This window comes from Oreochromis niloticus, linkage group LG1 (assembly GCF_001858045.2).
Source record: "Oreochromis niloticus isolate F11D_XX linkage group LG1, O_niloticus_UMD_NMBU, whole genome shotgun sequence".
Classification (NCBI taxonomy): domain Eukaryota; kingdom Metazoa; phylum Chordata; class Actinopteri; order Cichliformes; family Cichlidae; genus Oreochromis; species Oreochromis niloticus.
This window is the reverse complement of record NC_031965.2, coordinates 6,359,016-6,376,545: the sequence shown is the minus strand read 5'-3', so window position 1 is coordinate 6,376,545 and position 17,530 is coordinate 6,359,016. Positions and strand designations below refer to the sequence as shown.

General features: G+C 39.5%; 1 protein-coding gene across 3 annotated transcripts in view; it reads left to right on the top strand.

Moving 5' to 3' along the window:
* Positions 1-17,530, top strand: part of lrp4 (low density lipoprotein receptor-related protein 4) — a 109,941-nt gene that overhangs the window by 43,161 nt on the left and 49,250 nt on the right. For all 3 annotated transcript variants that reach the window (XM_005458918.4, XM_013276967.3, XM_025911840.1), the window contains exon 2: positions 4,825-4,971. In XM_005458918.4, coding sequence (XP_005458975.1) covers positions 4,825-4,971 — 147 coding nt within the window. The remainder of the gene's footprint in view (positions 1-4,824; positions 4,972-17,530) is intronic.

Sequence of the window (17,530 nt, the reverse complement as noted above, 5' to 3'; positions counted from 1 at the left end):
CAACTCAAAGTGATCCTCTGTCTTTAGAAAACAGCCCAGCATGTGATCTGCTATCTGTGTGATTCATCAGAGGCTTGTCATGCTGGCGCTCTTGAAAGCACCGGGCTGCTAGGCCTGGCTGCTGCATAGTGTTTGTTTGTTGTGTAGCTTTTTTTTTTGTCTGCAGCCTTACATAACAATCTAGGGGTGATGATTCCCTCTTTATTTTCCTGCTAGGTTCACCCTCTCATTATAGATGGTATAAATGTCTTTTTGTATGCCCTCTGACCGAGCATTTACCCGTCATCATAAGCCTCATCGAGGAACATCAGGATCTTCTTTGCTTCATACATTTTTGGTTTTAAAGTTGTGATTACTTTCAGTGACAAGGTTACACAAATGTTTGCTTTATTTACTGGCATTTAACCCTTAAGATTTTATTTTTTCCATTTTGGTCCGTGTTCACATCAGTTCACAGGATGAACATTTGATGACCTGATTTTCTGGTTTGATAGCTTTGTGTGTCAAGGGTATTAGTACCATAAAGCACATTTGCTACACCTCAGCAGTGTGACTTTTTGTTTGTGACATAGTGTTGGCAACATTGTAACAACAACGGCTCTTATATTACAGGAACATGTGATACAGTCTTTCCTTCACCAGAACTCTTTCAGTCTACAGGCAGTTTTTGTCCAGTTTGACACTGAAATATGTGAGACTGTGTAAGACAGTGTGGTTGATTGCTTCCTGCTATAGTCAATAAGTTTCTTAGGCTGTGGTTGAAGCCAGTGACCTATGCTTTTTAAAGTATGTTTGACAAACGCGCGGCCTGTGATGTGGCTTCATGTTGACAAGACTTCTGCTCCAGCTCGCACACTTTAATTTAGCTCAGTGCAAGCCCACACTCACATCTGAGTAAAATACGCATAAGCTTAAGGCTACAAAGCCAATATAAGCGGTCTGTGTCAACCTGAAAAGTTTAGCACGGGGAGTTTCAGACCTCAGTCTGTCCAACAGACAGGTAGTCTGTCTTTGATGACTCTGTCTTTTTCTAAGAGTAAATGTCCCACTCCCTAGGGTCTGGGGACTGTAGGAATTATAGAGCATTTATGAAAATGAAAACAAATTTAAAGATGGAATGTAAATGAAGAGTTGTCTAGTAGAGGGTAAGGAAGAGGAGGGGAATAATGGAGGTATCTGAGGGGAAAGTGTGAAGAGGAGATGATGGAAAGACAAGAATGAGGAGAAAGAAAGGGAGAGAGGGAAATGAAAAGAAAGGGGCCATTAATTTAGTGCTGTGGGAGGGATCTGAAGGTTACTGAGCTCTCTCTGCCAGGCCCTCCTGGGTTGACTGATGCCTTTGTGAGGAGGCCAGGAACCACACACACATATGCACACACATTCGTATGCATGCTCCAAGAAACTTTGGGTTTGTTGCGGCAGGCCAGATTCAGCAAAACAGACGTGTACACACACACACACACACACACACACACACACACACACACACACACGCGCGCGCGCAAACATACACACAGACACACACACCCACGCAAACACACACACACACACACACACACACACACACGTGCGCGCGCAAACATACACACACACACACAGATGGCCATTAATGGGCTTCAAAGTGAGAGCAAAATGGGAAACCTTTATTTATTTCTTCCCCTGGTTATGGTTTGCTGTGATGTGTCTAAAGATGTGGTGTCTTTTTTTTTTCTTCCTTTTTTTTCCTTTTTTGTGGTAGTAAATCAAACCCAGTGTTTATTGGTATACAGATGCCCAGTGTATGACATAAAAGGCTAGTAACTGATATTTATATTCGATGCATCTAATCAATCAATTGGGTTGCAGCAGAGATAAATTGAAGATGTTTTGTAGATCAAAATTTTCTTTGCTTTTTTAAAGTTCAGTTTAGATTTTATTGGTTATTTTGTAGTTTACTTGTAGATTCTGAGCTTTACAGTATGATACCGTCATCTGCTTACTACTGTATTGTTATTTTAGTATTTGTAATGTTGTTTTTTTATAAAAATATTATTACTATGTAATATTTAAATTTCTGTAGGGCTATATTAATAAAAACACCTATTCCCGTGCTTAACAACATTCTGAATCGACATGTCTACACTCAGTGTACCGTAAATATAATTCTTTTTCCTTCTTGGACTGCCACAAGATACAAGCTTTGACATTCTCTTTGACTCGTGTGTGGGACCACTGGTGTATACAACATTGCAGTAACCACCCTAAAAATAAACTGGCTTCTGTGATAAATTGCTGTAGGGGTCACGCTGGAAAAATGCTAGCTAAATGTAAGCTAGCTAAATACCACGTAACTGGAAAAAAAAAATATTGATGAGTAAATTATTAAGTATAACGTTTGCATCTTTTTCGCAAAAAGGTGCAAAACTTTTTTGCACTCAGCAGTGTGAAAGTTTCCACAATCGAAGCAACCGCCTGCTTGGTTTGCTATAATGTTGTTTCCTGCTCTTTTAAATGTTTTGTGTAATTTGAATAATGGGTGCACTGAAGATGGAGACTCAACTCTGACTTGAGAGAAAAACCACAGTATTATACTGTAATGCTACACGTTAGCTTGGTATTATAGTACCGTGTTCAATTCTGTTCTAAATAGAAATGTAAATTTCACATTTACATTTCTTGTATGTTATTTGTATATTTATTTATTACTCTTTTTACAGCATATGTTTTGTAACAATAAAAGTGTAACTTGTTACAAGAGATTGGTCATAAACACTGGAAGGCTGTCTCAGTCAACTGGATGAGGATTCAATATTTCAGAATGTGCTCATTTCACTGATAGTCGACCTAAAAAGAAAAACCTAAAAATAATAAACTTCAGTCTTTAGTCACATCTTAGTGATTTTTCTATCAGATGAGTAAACTGACTAAATTATCAGTTTTTAACACACAAAACTCATCAATCACTTTGTTAATCATTAGTGTCAGTACAGTCCAACAACAATGCATATTTCACTGTCAGGATTTTTTTTTTTTGAGGAAGAAACTTCAGGGGAAAATGTACTCAATCAGTCACTTGCTGATGCTTTTAAAAGACACCCATCCTACTTATTGCAGAGGATTTCAGTTGGAAACACCACAGGACATGTGTACACATACACATATAGGGCTGTGCGATATGACCAAAATCTCATATCCCGATATTAAGACATCTATCATCCGATAACGATATAAATCACAAAAATGTAACATTTTCTGTAAATTCTGTGAATGTCAGGCAGCTCGACTTGCGTGAAGTGTTTCCAGCTGGGCATCGCGTACCTGGAGTCCAGTGTTTTAACTGATGCATGAAACGATACATTTTTAGACATAAGTTGTAACGGCTGCCATTTTCTTTGTGAGTATTTATTACACGGCGTGCTGCGGGGAAAAGCCTGTTCTAACGTTTGAGGCTAAGGTTTATTTTTTAGCACCTGGCGGCTCTTTTTGCTTCTCATCCGTAAACACTCTGCATCTTTCACGCGATTCAGTTTATTTTGAAAAGTCTCAACAGGATCTTGAGCTTTATTGTGAAAGGTTTATGTGGAAAATAAACAAGCGGACACGAGGTGGTTTTTACCGTCGTTGTTGCTAACGACAATGCATAAAAACAGGCGCTTGTCCGTCTGTAGTGTGGTTATATTAAATATAAGAGAAAGAGAGAACTTTAGGAAATTAATATAGCCACTACAGTGACCATCAAAATAATGAAAAAATATTGCCGTAAACAGTTTATTTTGCGACACCACGAAACAAACGATAGCGTAAAATGAAACGATAGACGTTTTTATATCGTCATCCGATATATATCGTTATATCGAACAGCCCTATACACATACAAATGTTCTAAACCTTATCGCTCTCAGGAGCTAAAATGAGTCAGACTTTCTGTGTATCATAGCTTGTTTTGTTGTTGTGTAATTCACTTTAAACTTAACAGTGTAGACTTTACTCCCCGAGACTCGCTCCCGCATATTAAGCCCAGTTAGGGTTATAAACTGAAAGCAACACGCGGCCTCTGCATCGCCACACAGCTTAGATATTTCAGTAAGGCATGTGCGTTGAAAGGAGATGTTCTCAGCTTTTCAAATGCACTATCACACATCCTTGAAAAGTTTAATTGCTCTGTCATTTTGGGAGCTGAAAGTCTTTGAGATGCTTGGCCTCGCTGACCTGATATGACACAACCCTTTTAGCTTATTTTACTTTATTCTATATCAAAGTGGTTTGAGAGAGGAAGGACTAAAGATTTACATGTGAAACCTTTTCCAAATCAAGGATATTAAAAACACTGTGCTTGTGCTTCTGTTGTTTCTGTAGCTAAGGAGTGTCTTTTTACATGAGCAGCACGGCCTTTCGATCACTCTGTAAAATTTGAGATTTGACAGATATGACAGATATCGGAGCAAAAAATTCAGAAGCAAGGTTATACTGAATCTATTCCGAGTCCCAGTTTACTGGGTTTACTGTTAAAGTTTACTGTTTGAGAGTTATGAAACAGACAATTACATTAAAGTGAAAGAAAGTGTTTTTGTTTCTAACACAATACTGTGGCATTCTCAGGCTTTTATCCAACATACTAAGCAGGGAGCAGCTGAGGAGTGTCAAGATTAAAGTGAGAAACAAAGCAGGAGGTCACAGGCAGGGATAAAAGTCCCTGTCTCAATACTTTACAATTATTATGTATATCTGGCAGAATCATTTTGTGGTAATATGAATTCCAGTGCCTGAGTTAACCTGAGCATGTGTGATAAGCTCTAATCTTCTCTTCCTGTGTGTGTGTGTGTGTGTGTGTGTGTGTGTGTGCAGGAGTTCAGGGCAGCACTGAGTGCTCATGTGGGAGGAACCACTTTACGTGTGCAGTCAGTGCATTCGGGGAGTGTACCTGCATCCCGGCCCAGTGGCAGTGTGACGGAGACAACGATTGCGGGGATCACAGTGACGAGGACGGATGCAGTGAGTCTTTGTTTCTCACTTTATTTTTTTTGCTTTTGGTATCATCCTCGCTTTCTCTTTTCTCTCTCTGCTCATTCATCTACCATGAGGAGGAAAAAAAACAGATAAAGAAAATCGCATAAAGACTCAATGACCGTGTTAAACTCACCTCACTTATTGGCATGTGGTTGTTGATGAGGAAGCATTGAAGTCAAAGCACTCGAGTCGCCTGTGAAAGTAATCCAAGTGTGTCCCTCTGAGTTTCTCATTTCAAAGACACTGTAAAATTTGCCAAAATATATTTTATACAATCTGTCGGTTTTTAATTTAAGCCTGTGTTATTTTTTTTTTTACTTAACATGAAATGTTTTTTCCTCAAACGATTTCCTTAGGTAGCCAAACTTCTGAAATCTTAACAAGCATCTGAAGAAGATTTTTACCTAATTATTAAATTAATTGAAATAAAAAGGCATTCTCAATACTTTGAGCACTTGAACATTTTTGATACTTTTTTGAAAACATTTCTTTTTTCCATTGTAATGAACTTGTACTTACGTAATTTGTTGTAATGTAATTTCCCTTTTAAAGGTTTGATTTAAATCTAGATCAATTTTCTAAGCTGTTACATCAACCAGCATGCCAGATGCGGTTCTAAAGAGTAAAGCTATTCCCGACTGAATATTATGCATGAGCCCCATGAGCAAGGCATTAAAGTCCCATCACTTAGCCAAGACTTCTTGGCAGGTCTCTGGCACTAATTTCACGTAACTGGATGACTTCTGAATTTTGCTATAAATGTAGAAATGTTCTCAGGCAGAGGGGTTTTTTCCCTCCATAAAAAGTAAAAAAAAAAAAAAATCTGTAATTGAACCCATATGGATCCCATCATCACCTGGTGAAACAGTGAATGGGTCACTGGTCAGGTGGGGTAGTACTTGTGAGCTAGACGCTCTGCTTGGTGTATGCCCCGTGCAGAAAAATGCTTGAGTGACTTTTGGCAACAGATGAAGTTTGGCTGGAGGGGAAGTCTTGGCAGCTGAGGCAGACAGGAGTATTCTCTTGTAGAGCATGTCAGTTTGTCAAGTGGAGGAGATCTCCACAGCATTTTTTCTTTTTTTAAACACCGGTGTATCGGTGTGAAATGTCAATGCGAGTCTTCTTTTTTTCTTTCTCCTCGCCTGCTCACAGCGGAAAAAAGCAAGCTGCCCTTTTATTTGACACTTCCCCAACCTCCTTTAGAGCTGCGTGGTTGTGTTTGTGTATGTGCTGATATGCTTTCTCCATCAGTCTTCCTCTGTCATATTAAGCTAGTTAGAGGTTGGGAGAGGGGATGCAAAGCGTTATTGATCTCTGGCCAGCTGAATATTCAGTGTGTCAGATTGCCGTGTATTGATCTGCGTCTTGTTACTTATTTAAGGAGACGCATGGAAGCAGCTGACAGATATCAGAGCATCTAGCTGGACCTTTCTAATCCATTAGTACTGTCTGATCGATCCTCTGCTCCACCGCTCTGTAGTTCCACGCTGGCTCTCTTGGATTCACTCCAGTCAATATCATAATCGCAATTCTCATATCATATAGATTTTGTATTGTTGTAGTAGTCAGCCATTAAAAACCGTAGGTACTGTCAAGCAAACGCACCGCTTCTTCTTGCTACTGTATCAACTAGATCAATGATCACATCACATATCAACTTAATGCAGTTCAGTTTTTCAGCAGCGAAGACTACAAATCATAAAACAAAGTATCACTTTTTTCCCTTGATGTATCCCTGTATTTATAGTTTAAAAGTACTGAATACTTTATAATATTTAGAATCTATTTTCTCCTTGGCACTGCAACAAGTCTTAACAATTAGTAGACTTATACTTAAGTCATGTTGTGTTAGCACTGCAACAGACTAGTGACCTTGTCCAGGGTGTACCACGCCTACCTATGTCGGCTGGGATAGCCACTAATTTATTTCTATACCACCAAATGGCAACAACAAAATTTACACTGCAAGGTAAAGACCCTATAATAATACTATTTTCTCCTTCTTTGTGTGTAAGTTCCTTCTTTGTCAGTTTAGGTCTATTTGTAGTTTATTTAGCACCTCTGCTCAGCCTGCTTCAGTTTCTCTAGCAGCTGAGGCCGATACGACTGGTCCAAACTGCTTGAAACTGGAAGAAACGCATACATCCATGGAAAGTTGTCTACTTAAATGAACACGTTGAAATAACACACAGTTGATGAGTTGTGTTAACAAGAATGCGTCCTGGTTGGCTGCGTCTGCACCGGCACCTCAAGTCTTACAGCTTTAAGCGATCACAACTCCCAAATTCTGACATTAAATTTATTGCTTCATCTTTATTGAAATCTGATCTGTATTTCCAAATATCAGACCAGAGTACATTCATCAGAGACAGGCGCTTACACTCACTCCCTCAGATAAAGAGCATATTTGTCTTAGAGTGTCTTCCAGTTCTTAGATTATTGTTCTGCTAACTAAATTATGCATTTTCTCAAGTAAAGGAAGATTTCAACTACTTTTTGAAATGTAATAACATATTTTTGTGTGGCTGAAAACCCCCACAGTGCAGGTCACTTAGAAGCAAGTGTTTGCATGTGTGTTTGTGTTCTTGTGTCATGTAACCCTGCCTCTATTAGACTGATTGGATTAAGGGAAATGGATCGTAAAACTGAGAAGAGAAATTTTTATGTTTTTATTTTCCAAACACAGCAAAGAGTTGGTTTTCTCGACTGTGCTTGATCTGCAGGTGTGTGTGTGTGTGTGTGACCGTGAGAATCCAGAACGACAGTAGCCACACAGATAAACACAGAAAGATACATTGTGCTCCCTGCAGAATTGTTGCATTATAGTTTGTGTTGTAACTAATTTCTCAGCAATTTCCAGACAAAGCAGCGTTCTCCTGAATCATGCTGGAGGAATCTGTGTGTGTGTGTGTGTGTGTGTGTGTGTGTGTGTGTGTGTGTGTGTGTGTGTGTGTGTGTGTGTGTGTGTGTGTGTGTGTGTGTGTGTGAGAAACTCATGAAGATGGGAGCAGAGGCAAAGTGGCCTAGTGGACTGTGCCTATGAAGCTATCTGTGTAAACGTCTGATCTAATTACAATGTGGGGATCATGTGGAAACTGCAGTGCAGCTGTGGCTGTTTTTGTGTGTGTGTGTGTGTGTGTGCATGCGTGAGTGTGTGTGTGTGTGCCTTGCGCTTGTGTTCCCCCAGATAAAGTTTCATAGCTGCACAGAGACCAAAGAGAGAGCAGAGGGGAACACGGGGGACTAAGAGGAGCATGTAAAAGTCCTTGTTGTGGTTGTATGCGTGTGTGTGTGTGTATGCGTGTGTGTGTGTGTGTGTGTGTGTGTGTGTGTGTTGGATAAAATATGTGGAGTTGTGAATGTCAGTGCTGTAACTTTAGTCTGAAGGAGCTGCTGTTGCATGAAGGTGAGAAGGAAATTGACTTTACAGCTATGGGTTCTCCTCTTCACCTACCATTACTTTGGCCTGTTTATACTGGATCACACTGGGGAGCGGAGGTTATCATAAATTTCCCCTTTTTTATAACAACACTTCTCAAGTTGTACCAGTGAGTTCACAAGATTTGCTGCTTCACTTGCCTTATTTTAAGTTGTAAGTTGGGGCATTACAAGTAAACAAAATGCTTAGTTACAGCCTGGTACAGGAAATGGTTTTGACCTCTACGGATAGTTTGCCCCTTTATAACTGCTCTGAGTGGGTGAGTTGTTGTATAACTCATTCACTTTGGATACTGGCATTGACTGGCATCTGGATACTTGGAGTCATTAAACAGGATTTGTAACTATTATTAGAAATACACTAGTCGACCAGTCAGGTACCAGAAAAAGAAAAAAAAAAGCCACTAAAGTGACCCAGACAGCTCCTGCCTCTCATCTTCTCAGCCATGTCCCAGAAGCCATGTCCCTCATTATGTTCTCCAAAGACTGTTTTCTGGCTGTTTTTCACAGATGGAAAGGTTGTGTCTGTATTTCACATCTGGTCGCATACTGAATTGGTTGCATAATATATGACATACACAATCTTTTTCTGTTCCACTATCCAGAGTTCATAGCAGTATCTAAGAATTGGAACATCAGCTGGTAAATCAAGTTGAGGACTTCATCCTTGGTACTTTTTCGCAGTGACAGTCTGGTACAAATGCCCACATCAAAAGAGACACTCTCTCTGAAGTTGTACTGCTTTATTTTACCCACAGTTATTCAGCTCTAAGTTTAAGAGGTTTGTAAGTGGCGATCAGTAAATTAAAGTCTGTGCTAGTGTCTCAAACTTCAGAATAAAGACAAAATATCTGCATGGATGATGTTGAGCTATTGTGTAGAAATGATCGTAAAACTAACTAAAAATGTAACTAATAACTGAGCATGATTATGTTACATGTTCAAAGTGGGTGACTATTATGACAGTGTCATCAGAGGTGTCTAGTTGAGTGTTTTAGTGGGTCGCACATCTCAATGCCAGGATACTAATTAGCCTTGATGAAGTTTAATGATGGCATAACTCACAGACGTTTAATCAAATTAATAACACCCCCATCCTTTCATTGACAGAGCTGTCTGAGCTCAGGGGGTGTGCTCGTCTAAATGTGGCATTTACTATGTTTGATTGCAGGGTGTAAGTATGACCTGTAAGAAGCATGAAGTGCTGCTCCATTGGAGGAATATGTTTGTGTTCTTGGCACTCTGTTTCACATCCATGAAATCACACAAGAGAAGGAAGGGCATACTTTGTGAGTATGGTTCCTATGGAAAGGGCTGTAAGGGCTTATTGTGTTAAAGGTTTTCAGAGTGAGATGAGGGCAAACTGAAGCAGAAAGTGAATAAAGAGGAAGGACATCATAATATCTGAAAAGAATGACGCTTGCCTCGTGTTGAGGTCAGCGTGTTCACCTAAACTTCCTACTGCTCTCTTCATAAATCCCCTCACTACCTCACTGAAACTCTTGTGTCAAGAAGTGAGGGGAAGAGTTGCACTTTGTGTGAAAAAGTACATAAAGTTTATGTAGAATGAAGAATAAGTGTGTGGTGTGAACTGTGAAAATATGTCAAAGTGGATTTTCATGTTTTCACAATTCTCATCACACTCAATGAATTGTCATGCAAGATCATGTCCTTGGATGATTCTGTTCAGTTTGAATGTAATAATTGCTAAAACTGTGTCCATGTTTTTACATTTCTTATTTAATTCTGCTTTTAAGTTTTCAAACTTTAGTCTAGGAATTCGGAAAGAGTTAGGAGGAAAAAAATAGATAAAAAAGATTATGACATTTATGATGAGTTTTAAACTTTGAGCATGCACACAGGCAGCATGAGCAATGATTAAAGAGATATTAAAGAGACTGGGTCATATTCTTGTGGGGGACCAGAAAGGTGCAGCCCTGTGGTAGAAAGAAGGATTCAGTGCCCACAGAGGCTACAGAGACGCACTTGCGTGCAGTACAAAAGCCATCAGCAAATTGTCCATTTAGGATGTCTCCTTGTGTGGCTCAAATGCTGACTGTTTGGAAAGTAGGCTTGAAAACAAAAGGAAATGATGGCAGGAAAAAAACAAAACCATCATTGTATATTATCAATTTTTTCAGGGGCTAAACTAAACAGCTAACAACAGCATAAACATAATCAAGGATTGCCCACATTAGTTGTTGTTAATATTTTAGACATTGGCCCTTGGTGACAGTGCACAGCTGTAACATGCAAACATGGGCCTAGAAAGCTCTGCATAGCACTTTATGGACTACCAAACCATGTGCCAATTACCTTGAATGCACATGACACCAAAAAGCTCCTAAAACTTTCAGAAAAGCTGCTATTCTTTTTATTTTAGTAACCCTGACGTTATCCTTGTAGTTTTGATCTTCTGACAGTTACAATAGCGTTTTCCCACATTGGCTTCTTTGCTGCGCTTCATGCTGCAAGCCTGTTAATGTTCAAGTGATCAGGCCTTGCTGTGACTATCCTCTCTCACAGTGAATATGATTGGCATAGAGCCGTGCTCACCTTTTGACTGCGACCGTTCCCTTTGTAAAAACCCCATCCAGCAGCTGCAGTCTGACTCATTTTTCTGTCTTCCATCATATCTTATCAGGCTTTCAATTTCTCTGACCTCTCTTCCCAGTTCAAGGCAATACAATTTATTAGCACACAGTAACACTGGATATTCATAACAACAGCAGATAAGACAAGATAACCTAGGACAACTAATACATCATGTGTTATTTCACCATTCATCTCCTCCTACTGCATCATCCCCCCTCACTGTTATAGGTCATCCTTCAAGTTATTTCTCTCTCTGCATTTCACTTACACTGAACTAAGCGCACACTCTCTCTCTCTCACTCACACACACACACACACACACACACACACACACACACACACACACACACACACACTGATGTGTTGCAACAGTGTTGGAGTCCTGCTGAGTTGAAACCGGCCGAGGTTGCGAAAAAGTAAATGATTTCAGCTAGTGAGAAGACAGGGGGTGCAGAGGATATATATACACACACACATATACATACACACATATATATGTATATGTATGTATGTGTGTGTGTGTGTGTGTGTGTGTGTGTGTGTGTGTGTGTGTGTGTTGACCGTGAATGTAAAATGAAATGGAAGAGGAAAATCTCTATTGGGTGAGATTGAAAGCGCTGCATGAGACTTTGCTTCCTCTGCTGTCAGCTCACACAAGTGTGTGAGGTTTGGGAAGCGGGTGTGTGTACTAAAAACTCAAACGCACACATTCACAGGTATATGTACACACACACACGCGCGCGTTTGCCATTCCAACTTGTGAGGACCCTCCTGTCAGGTATAACTGGGCCTCCAGGTGGTGTAATGTTTACCATATTCATGAGAAGAAGTCATTTGAACAACTCACTGACTTGGTATTCACGACTTTGAGTGTAAATGTTTTGAGAACCTCTGGAACTGCCACCAGTAAATGTTTTAATGAAACCTTTTATGCAAGTGTCTTTTAGAGTTATTAAGTTCAGTTAGATGACAAATACTTGATAACTCTAAGTCTTTAAAAATATTAAAATGTCTTAATTTTCTGTTTTTCCTTTATCTTTGTGCCCCGAGACTTAGGCCAAAATGAAATGCTTAGCGTTGTATGATTTGAGTCAATCATAAGCCCTTTATTTTATTTTATTTCATTTTATTTTATTTTTTTGAGCTCCAGTTCGAAGTCTGGTCTTTTTTTATTTTTCAAATGAACCTTTTCCAGTTGAACTTGAAAAAAAGTGCAGAAAAGTCTAATCTACAAGTGCCTTACCACTTTAAAGGGAATTGAGAAATACTGGAAGGCCTCAGATATGTGCAAGGCTTAATGGTCTAATCCTGACCGCTAACTAAAGATCAAATCCTCTCAACAAAAATAAGTGAGGAGTGACCACCGTGCCCTTGCATTAAAGTGATTTTCACAAGGGCATTCATATATAGACGACGACCCCCCCCACACACACAAACCACCAAAAACTAAGAAGTACCCCCTTCTGTCCTTTAATCCACCACTCTCTGCAGTCTTAGCCAATCAGAGAGCAGCTGTGACCGCAGGAGCTCAGCTGATCTGAAGGTGGAAGCGAAGAAGATTAGGACCCCATTCCCTCCTTCTCTACGTGTCGATTTTCTCTCTGCGTCCCCTCATGTTTTTCTCTCTCTGTCTGAACCCCTCTGTCCTTGCAGCCTCCTTGTCTCTGCCCTCTGACCACAGGAATCCTGCACGCCCAACTCCCTTTGCTTTTTTGTTTTTCATCCAAGACTTTCTCATTTATTTCTCACTAAGCGGTTGCATTTCTAGCATCGCTCAGTTCGTCTCCCTTCCCCTTCCTTTCCCCCGCTGTTGTCTCATCAGTCTCTTTCTTTCTGTCCCAGGATTTGACCGTAGTTGTTTGGACCCATTAACATAATCCTCCTCCTCTCCGTCTTTATCCAACACTCGCTTGGTCCTCTCCTCCACCTCCCTCCTAAATATTTACTCCCCGCTCTGTAAACCAGGCGGGCACACTTGTTCACACAGAAGAGGGCATGATTAGAGGGTGATCGAGGGCAGAGGAAAGTGACAGAAGCAAGAGGGAGAGACAAAGGGGTTATTGGACTGAGGCCAGGCTTTACTTTCTTTTTAAATCTTGTACAAACTTGTCTGAGTAGGTTTTAAATGTTAACTACAGCAGAGGTTATGGATTTAAGCTTTAAAAGTCTTTAAAAGTGTAATCAGTGCACTTTCATATTAGAGGGCTTAACTATGTAAGCCAGCACATGTAAGAATTGATGTTTTGTAGCCCTAGTTAAAAGAAAATACTGCTTATATATTTCTTTTGCATTAACACTGGCATTTTTTTTCTTTTTAAAGTATTTATTTGGTTTAGCATATAGTTTATTAATCTTCATTTTGATGCAAAAAAAAGTCACAGTACTTGTGATTTGTATGCCTCAAGCTGAAGCTGGGCAAGTGTTACCCCATCACATTTATCTGGATTTCGGTGAGTTTCATATTAACATTGTTTTACATGTCTTAGCCTATGCTGTGCTTTGCCAGCTGATCTTGATTTTGGCAGAAGAAACTTTTTTTTTGTTTTGTTTTTTTTTTGTTCCCTTGCCAACCCTGTGTTGTTTTGTCAGAGATTCTGCCCACGCTTTAGTTTGATGAAAAGAAATAGGAGTGCTGTGTTGATGCAGTCCTAATGTTTAATAAATGCTGCCCAAATCTGCTGGCTTACATCTTAATCTGACACAGTTTCAACTTCTGTACTTTACCCCAGCGAGAGTTTAGCTGGTGTGGTTTACAGTTGGTTTTAAGTCATTTGGAGGAATACAAAATGTGGGTCTGATTTGTTGATTTTAAAAATCAATACGAGCTTTTGTGCTGTCCAAAACTGGGGTACACAAAGGTGTTTAAGTGGCGCAATAGTATATTTTTCACATGGCAGCTCAAATCAGAGAGATTGAAAAGAGCCGCCTGCTGAAAAGAATATGTTTACTGCAGCGTTTGGGCTTGATGCCAAACAATAAGGGAATGGCCGCAGATCCCGGCGTTTCGTTTTATGTGAAGAAAATGGCAGCCAGAACTGAAAATAGTTTTACAAACACAGAGTGCTGTTGCGTCGCTGTACTTAATTAAATTACATTGATACATAATGAATTGCACAATTATAGCAGTTCTGCTGAACTTTTTTGACAGCCAGACAAAATAAACATTTTGCAGACATCACCTCAGGCTGTGAGCGCGTGCGGTTTGCACAATTAATAGAATAATTGAAAGTAGGGAATGATAGATTGGTGGGTGCTGGTAAAAAGTAAAGAAACACAAAGGAGGGTTTATAGATCCTATTTAGTTCTTTCCAGGTGGAACAGTATTGTTAATGTAAAACAAATTTACATTGACAGGTAGCAGCAGTTACCTAGGTGTGAGGGATTTGTTTTTTTGTTAGCTAACATGTGTTTTTTGGTGCTCACATGTACTTCATCTGGTAGTTTGGCTTCTTGATTTTTCTAATAAAGGTCCTAATGCTCTACATCTTGGAGCTGCTTTTTCATTTTTTTCTGAATAATAGTTGATTTTGCTGATGGCTCAAGAATATGTGTGCATTAATCAAATGTGATATAGGTGGAGAGAGAGCAATAAGGCGCTAGCTTACCTAGTATGGGTTCTAGGGTGCCGTGTGTAAAAAGAAATTTGTTGGGCCATGTGAACCAGACAGTGGCAGGTTTCCACAGTAATACACTTGTAATATGATGTGAGAATCAACTCTCACCTCACATGTTGTCATTAACAACTTAAACTCTCAAAGTGTCACAGCACTACATTCGTAAAATAATACTGCAAAAGTTTTACCAATCCCACCCCCGAAACCCCACCCAAAGCAAACAAAAATCAAATAAAAAAATGCTTATCCAGTTTGTTACAATAGTTGCTGTTAGTTTTAAGTCTTAAGTCTCTCCGTTTACCCTCTTCTCTTTTAGTTTTCCCAGGAACTGATGCGTTCCTTCTTTGACCATGACCCTCCAGGACCTAATACAATTACACAACCCCACCTCTGATGACCCAAAAATCTGTAGTTTGGAAATTTTTGAGCTTTAATTAAAAAAACAACTCAAACAGATCACAAATGTAGATGTAGAAATCTTAAAGATGCCCCCCCCCCGTGTGTTTTTGCATCTTTGTAAACCAGTTTCTTTTATTTTAACTTTGTTTATTATCCTTTAATCCTTTTTAGCTCATCTAGCCAGAGAGCTGATAAGCTTATGGCATGATGACGCATCCATCTCTCTATCCACGGTCCCAAGAATTGCTTTAAAGGATCTCTCTAGAATATTTCTCAGATTTTAGTGAAACTTACACACAGTGATCGCCTAATGGGTCTTCACCCAAATTGTGGTCATGTTTTTACAGGCACTTTCCTGTGTATTGTGAGCTGAATATGATAGTTAAATATAAAATTTCAAGGAAGCTAACATAAGAAAAAGGATGCATTCATTCAGCTGGAGACTGACGATCCTAATAGTCATATAATGCTGAATTAGTCTGCTTCAGAGTATTTCCTGTCATTCAGCTTCTTAAGAGGAAAATATGTGGGCTGTGAGGATGACAGCGCTTGAGTGTTACTCACTGATGTCAAGCGCTCCGCAGAGATTTGTCATGGCAACAAGCAAACGCTTCAGCATTAATCTGCCATAATGGATGGTAAGATGTCCTGTCAATGTCCTGTATCACCACTAATCTTACGCACACTTGTAGTTCATTCAGGAAAGCCACTCTTGTGATTCATTTGTACTTTGAGTGATTTATTTATCTTAATTTTGTTTAATTTATTTATTTTGTACCTTTAGATACAAAACATGGAAAAATAGTTGGAGGATAACGCATCTTTTGTTCAGTATGTTGGCCATTTTCCTAGTACGTCTTGATGCATTCTCAATCATCCAGGAAAGTAAATCTCCAAAAGTTGAATCTGTTCATCTGGACGTAGCGTTTTGTGGGAGAAACGTTTCGTCACTCATCCAAGTGACTTCTTCAGTCTGACTGAAGCACGAGCTCTTCGTCTCGTGCTGTGAATTTTGTTGTATATCTGCCTTTTAACATACCGTAGTCTTGCTGGTCCAGACTAGTCCAGGAAAGTTCAGGCAGAACGATGGAGTGAACAGCTGTGGTTGGGAGGGCTGGATTTGCTTCGTCCTTTAATTGGTGGAGTATGCGTTTTACTTGATCATGCTCGTTCATGATGGAGACTATTATTGTTGGAAGTTTAACATTTTAATCTTGATGCATCAGAGGATATATTATAGACTCAGCAACAATCTCTTTGTATTAAGCGTAAAAAATCTAAATATGCCGTAGAATGGCTCTTTGAATAGGGGCTTTTTAAATAAGAAATATTTTAGTTTGTTCTTTAACTATATTTGTGATGGATTGCTTTAATATTGCCGGGATGCTGTTTTTGCTGCAAGTATTAGATTCAAATAATTTCTGTGCCACTGCAGTGCATAATTCCCTCGTCTTGCACTTTATTTTGTAGTTTCTACAAAAGAGCCAGTGATAAATAAGGTAATAAAAACAGGAATAAACAGTCTTTGGTGACTGGTTTTGAGGGTTTGCTTTATACACCAGACTATGATGAACACTGGATAGGGTTGATTATGTTGCCTAAGACAGGGGGTAAACACAATTCTGCTGTGAGTTTTCAGTGGGTTTTATGAATGCAAAGTGGCGTTGTGGACAGGGCGAGGTCTGTTTACTGTATAGGTGGAGGAGGAGGAAAAAGTCCATTACACAAGCAGCCGCCAGACACACTCCCGGAAAAAACTGCTGGGAGCACCACTGTGCTCTGACTGGCTCAAATATGCACTGGATAGCAACCAGAGCTGCCCAGAATCAGATAAGCCACCTCTGTCGGGATCGGCTGTGAGAGGAAAATAAAGAGATGGACAAAGGGGATTAGTCTGGGTTTAAGGAAGGGCGAGGGACGTACTTTTACATTTTGAGACATTTTTGTATTATTTTTCAATGTGTGCTTCCTGCATTTAGATTGGAAATGAATCAGAAGTATGACGGCTCCAGACTGTTAACGGTTCTTTTTATGCCACCGATTGTATTAAGGTCTTCATTAAGGAATTTCTACTAAAACAAATGTAAAGTGAGTTTGTTCCATTCAGCAGTGAAAAAGCTGAATTTATTTATTTATTTTTCTTCATCATCATCATCATCATCATCATCATCATCATCATCATCATCATCATCATCATCATCATCATAAAGCCTGCAGAAACAAAATTAAAGACACAAGGTTATGCCCAGTTTCACAATAACTTTTGCCGCCATGTCACAAGTCCAGAGTGGGTTAAGCAATGAAAGACAGGGGACTTTCACACACTCTGACCATAAATCCGTTTAGAAGAAAAAAGCTGTAATTCCCAAGTAGACACAGATGCACGCTACATGATTCACAGAGAAAAACAAAGATTTACTGATGTGTGCAGAAATTTTAGTTCTCACAAATGCACGTGCCAGTCTACACGCAAAAGCCAAGCAATCTGAACACGTGCA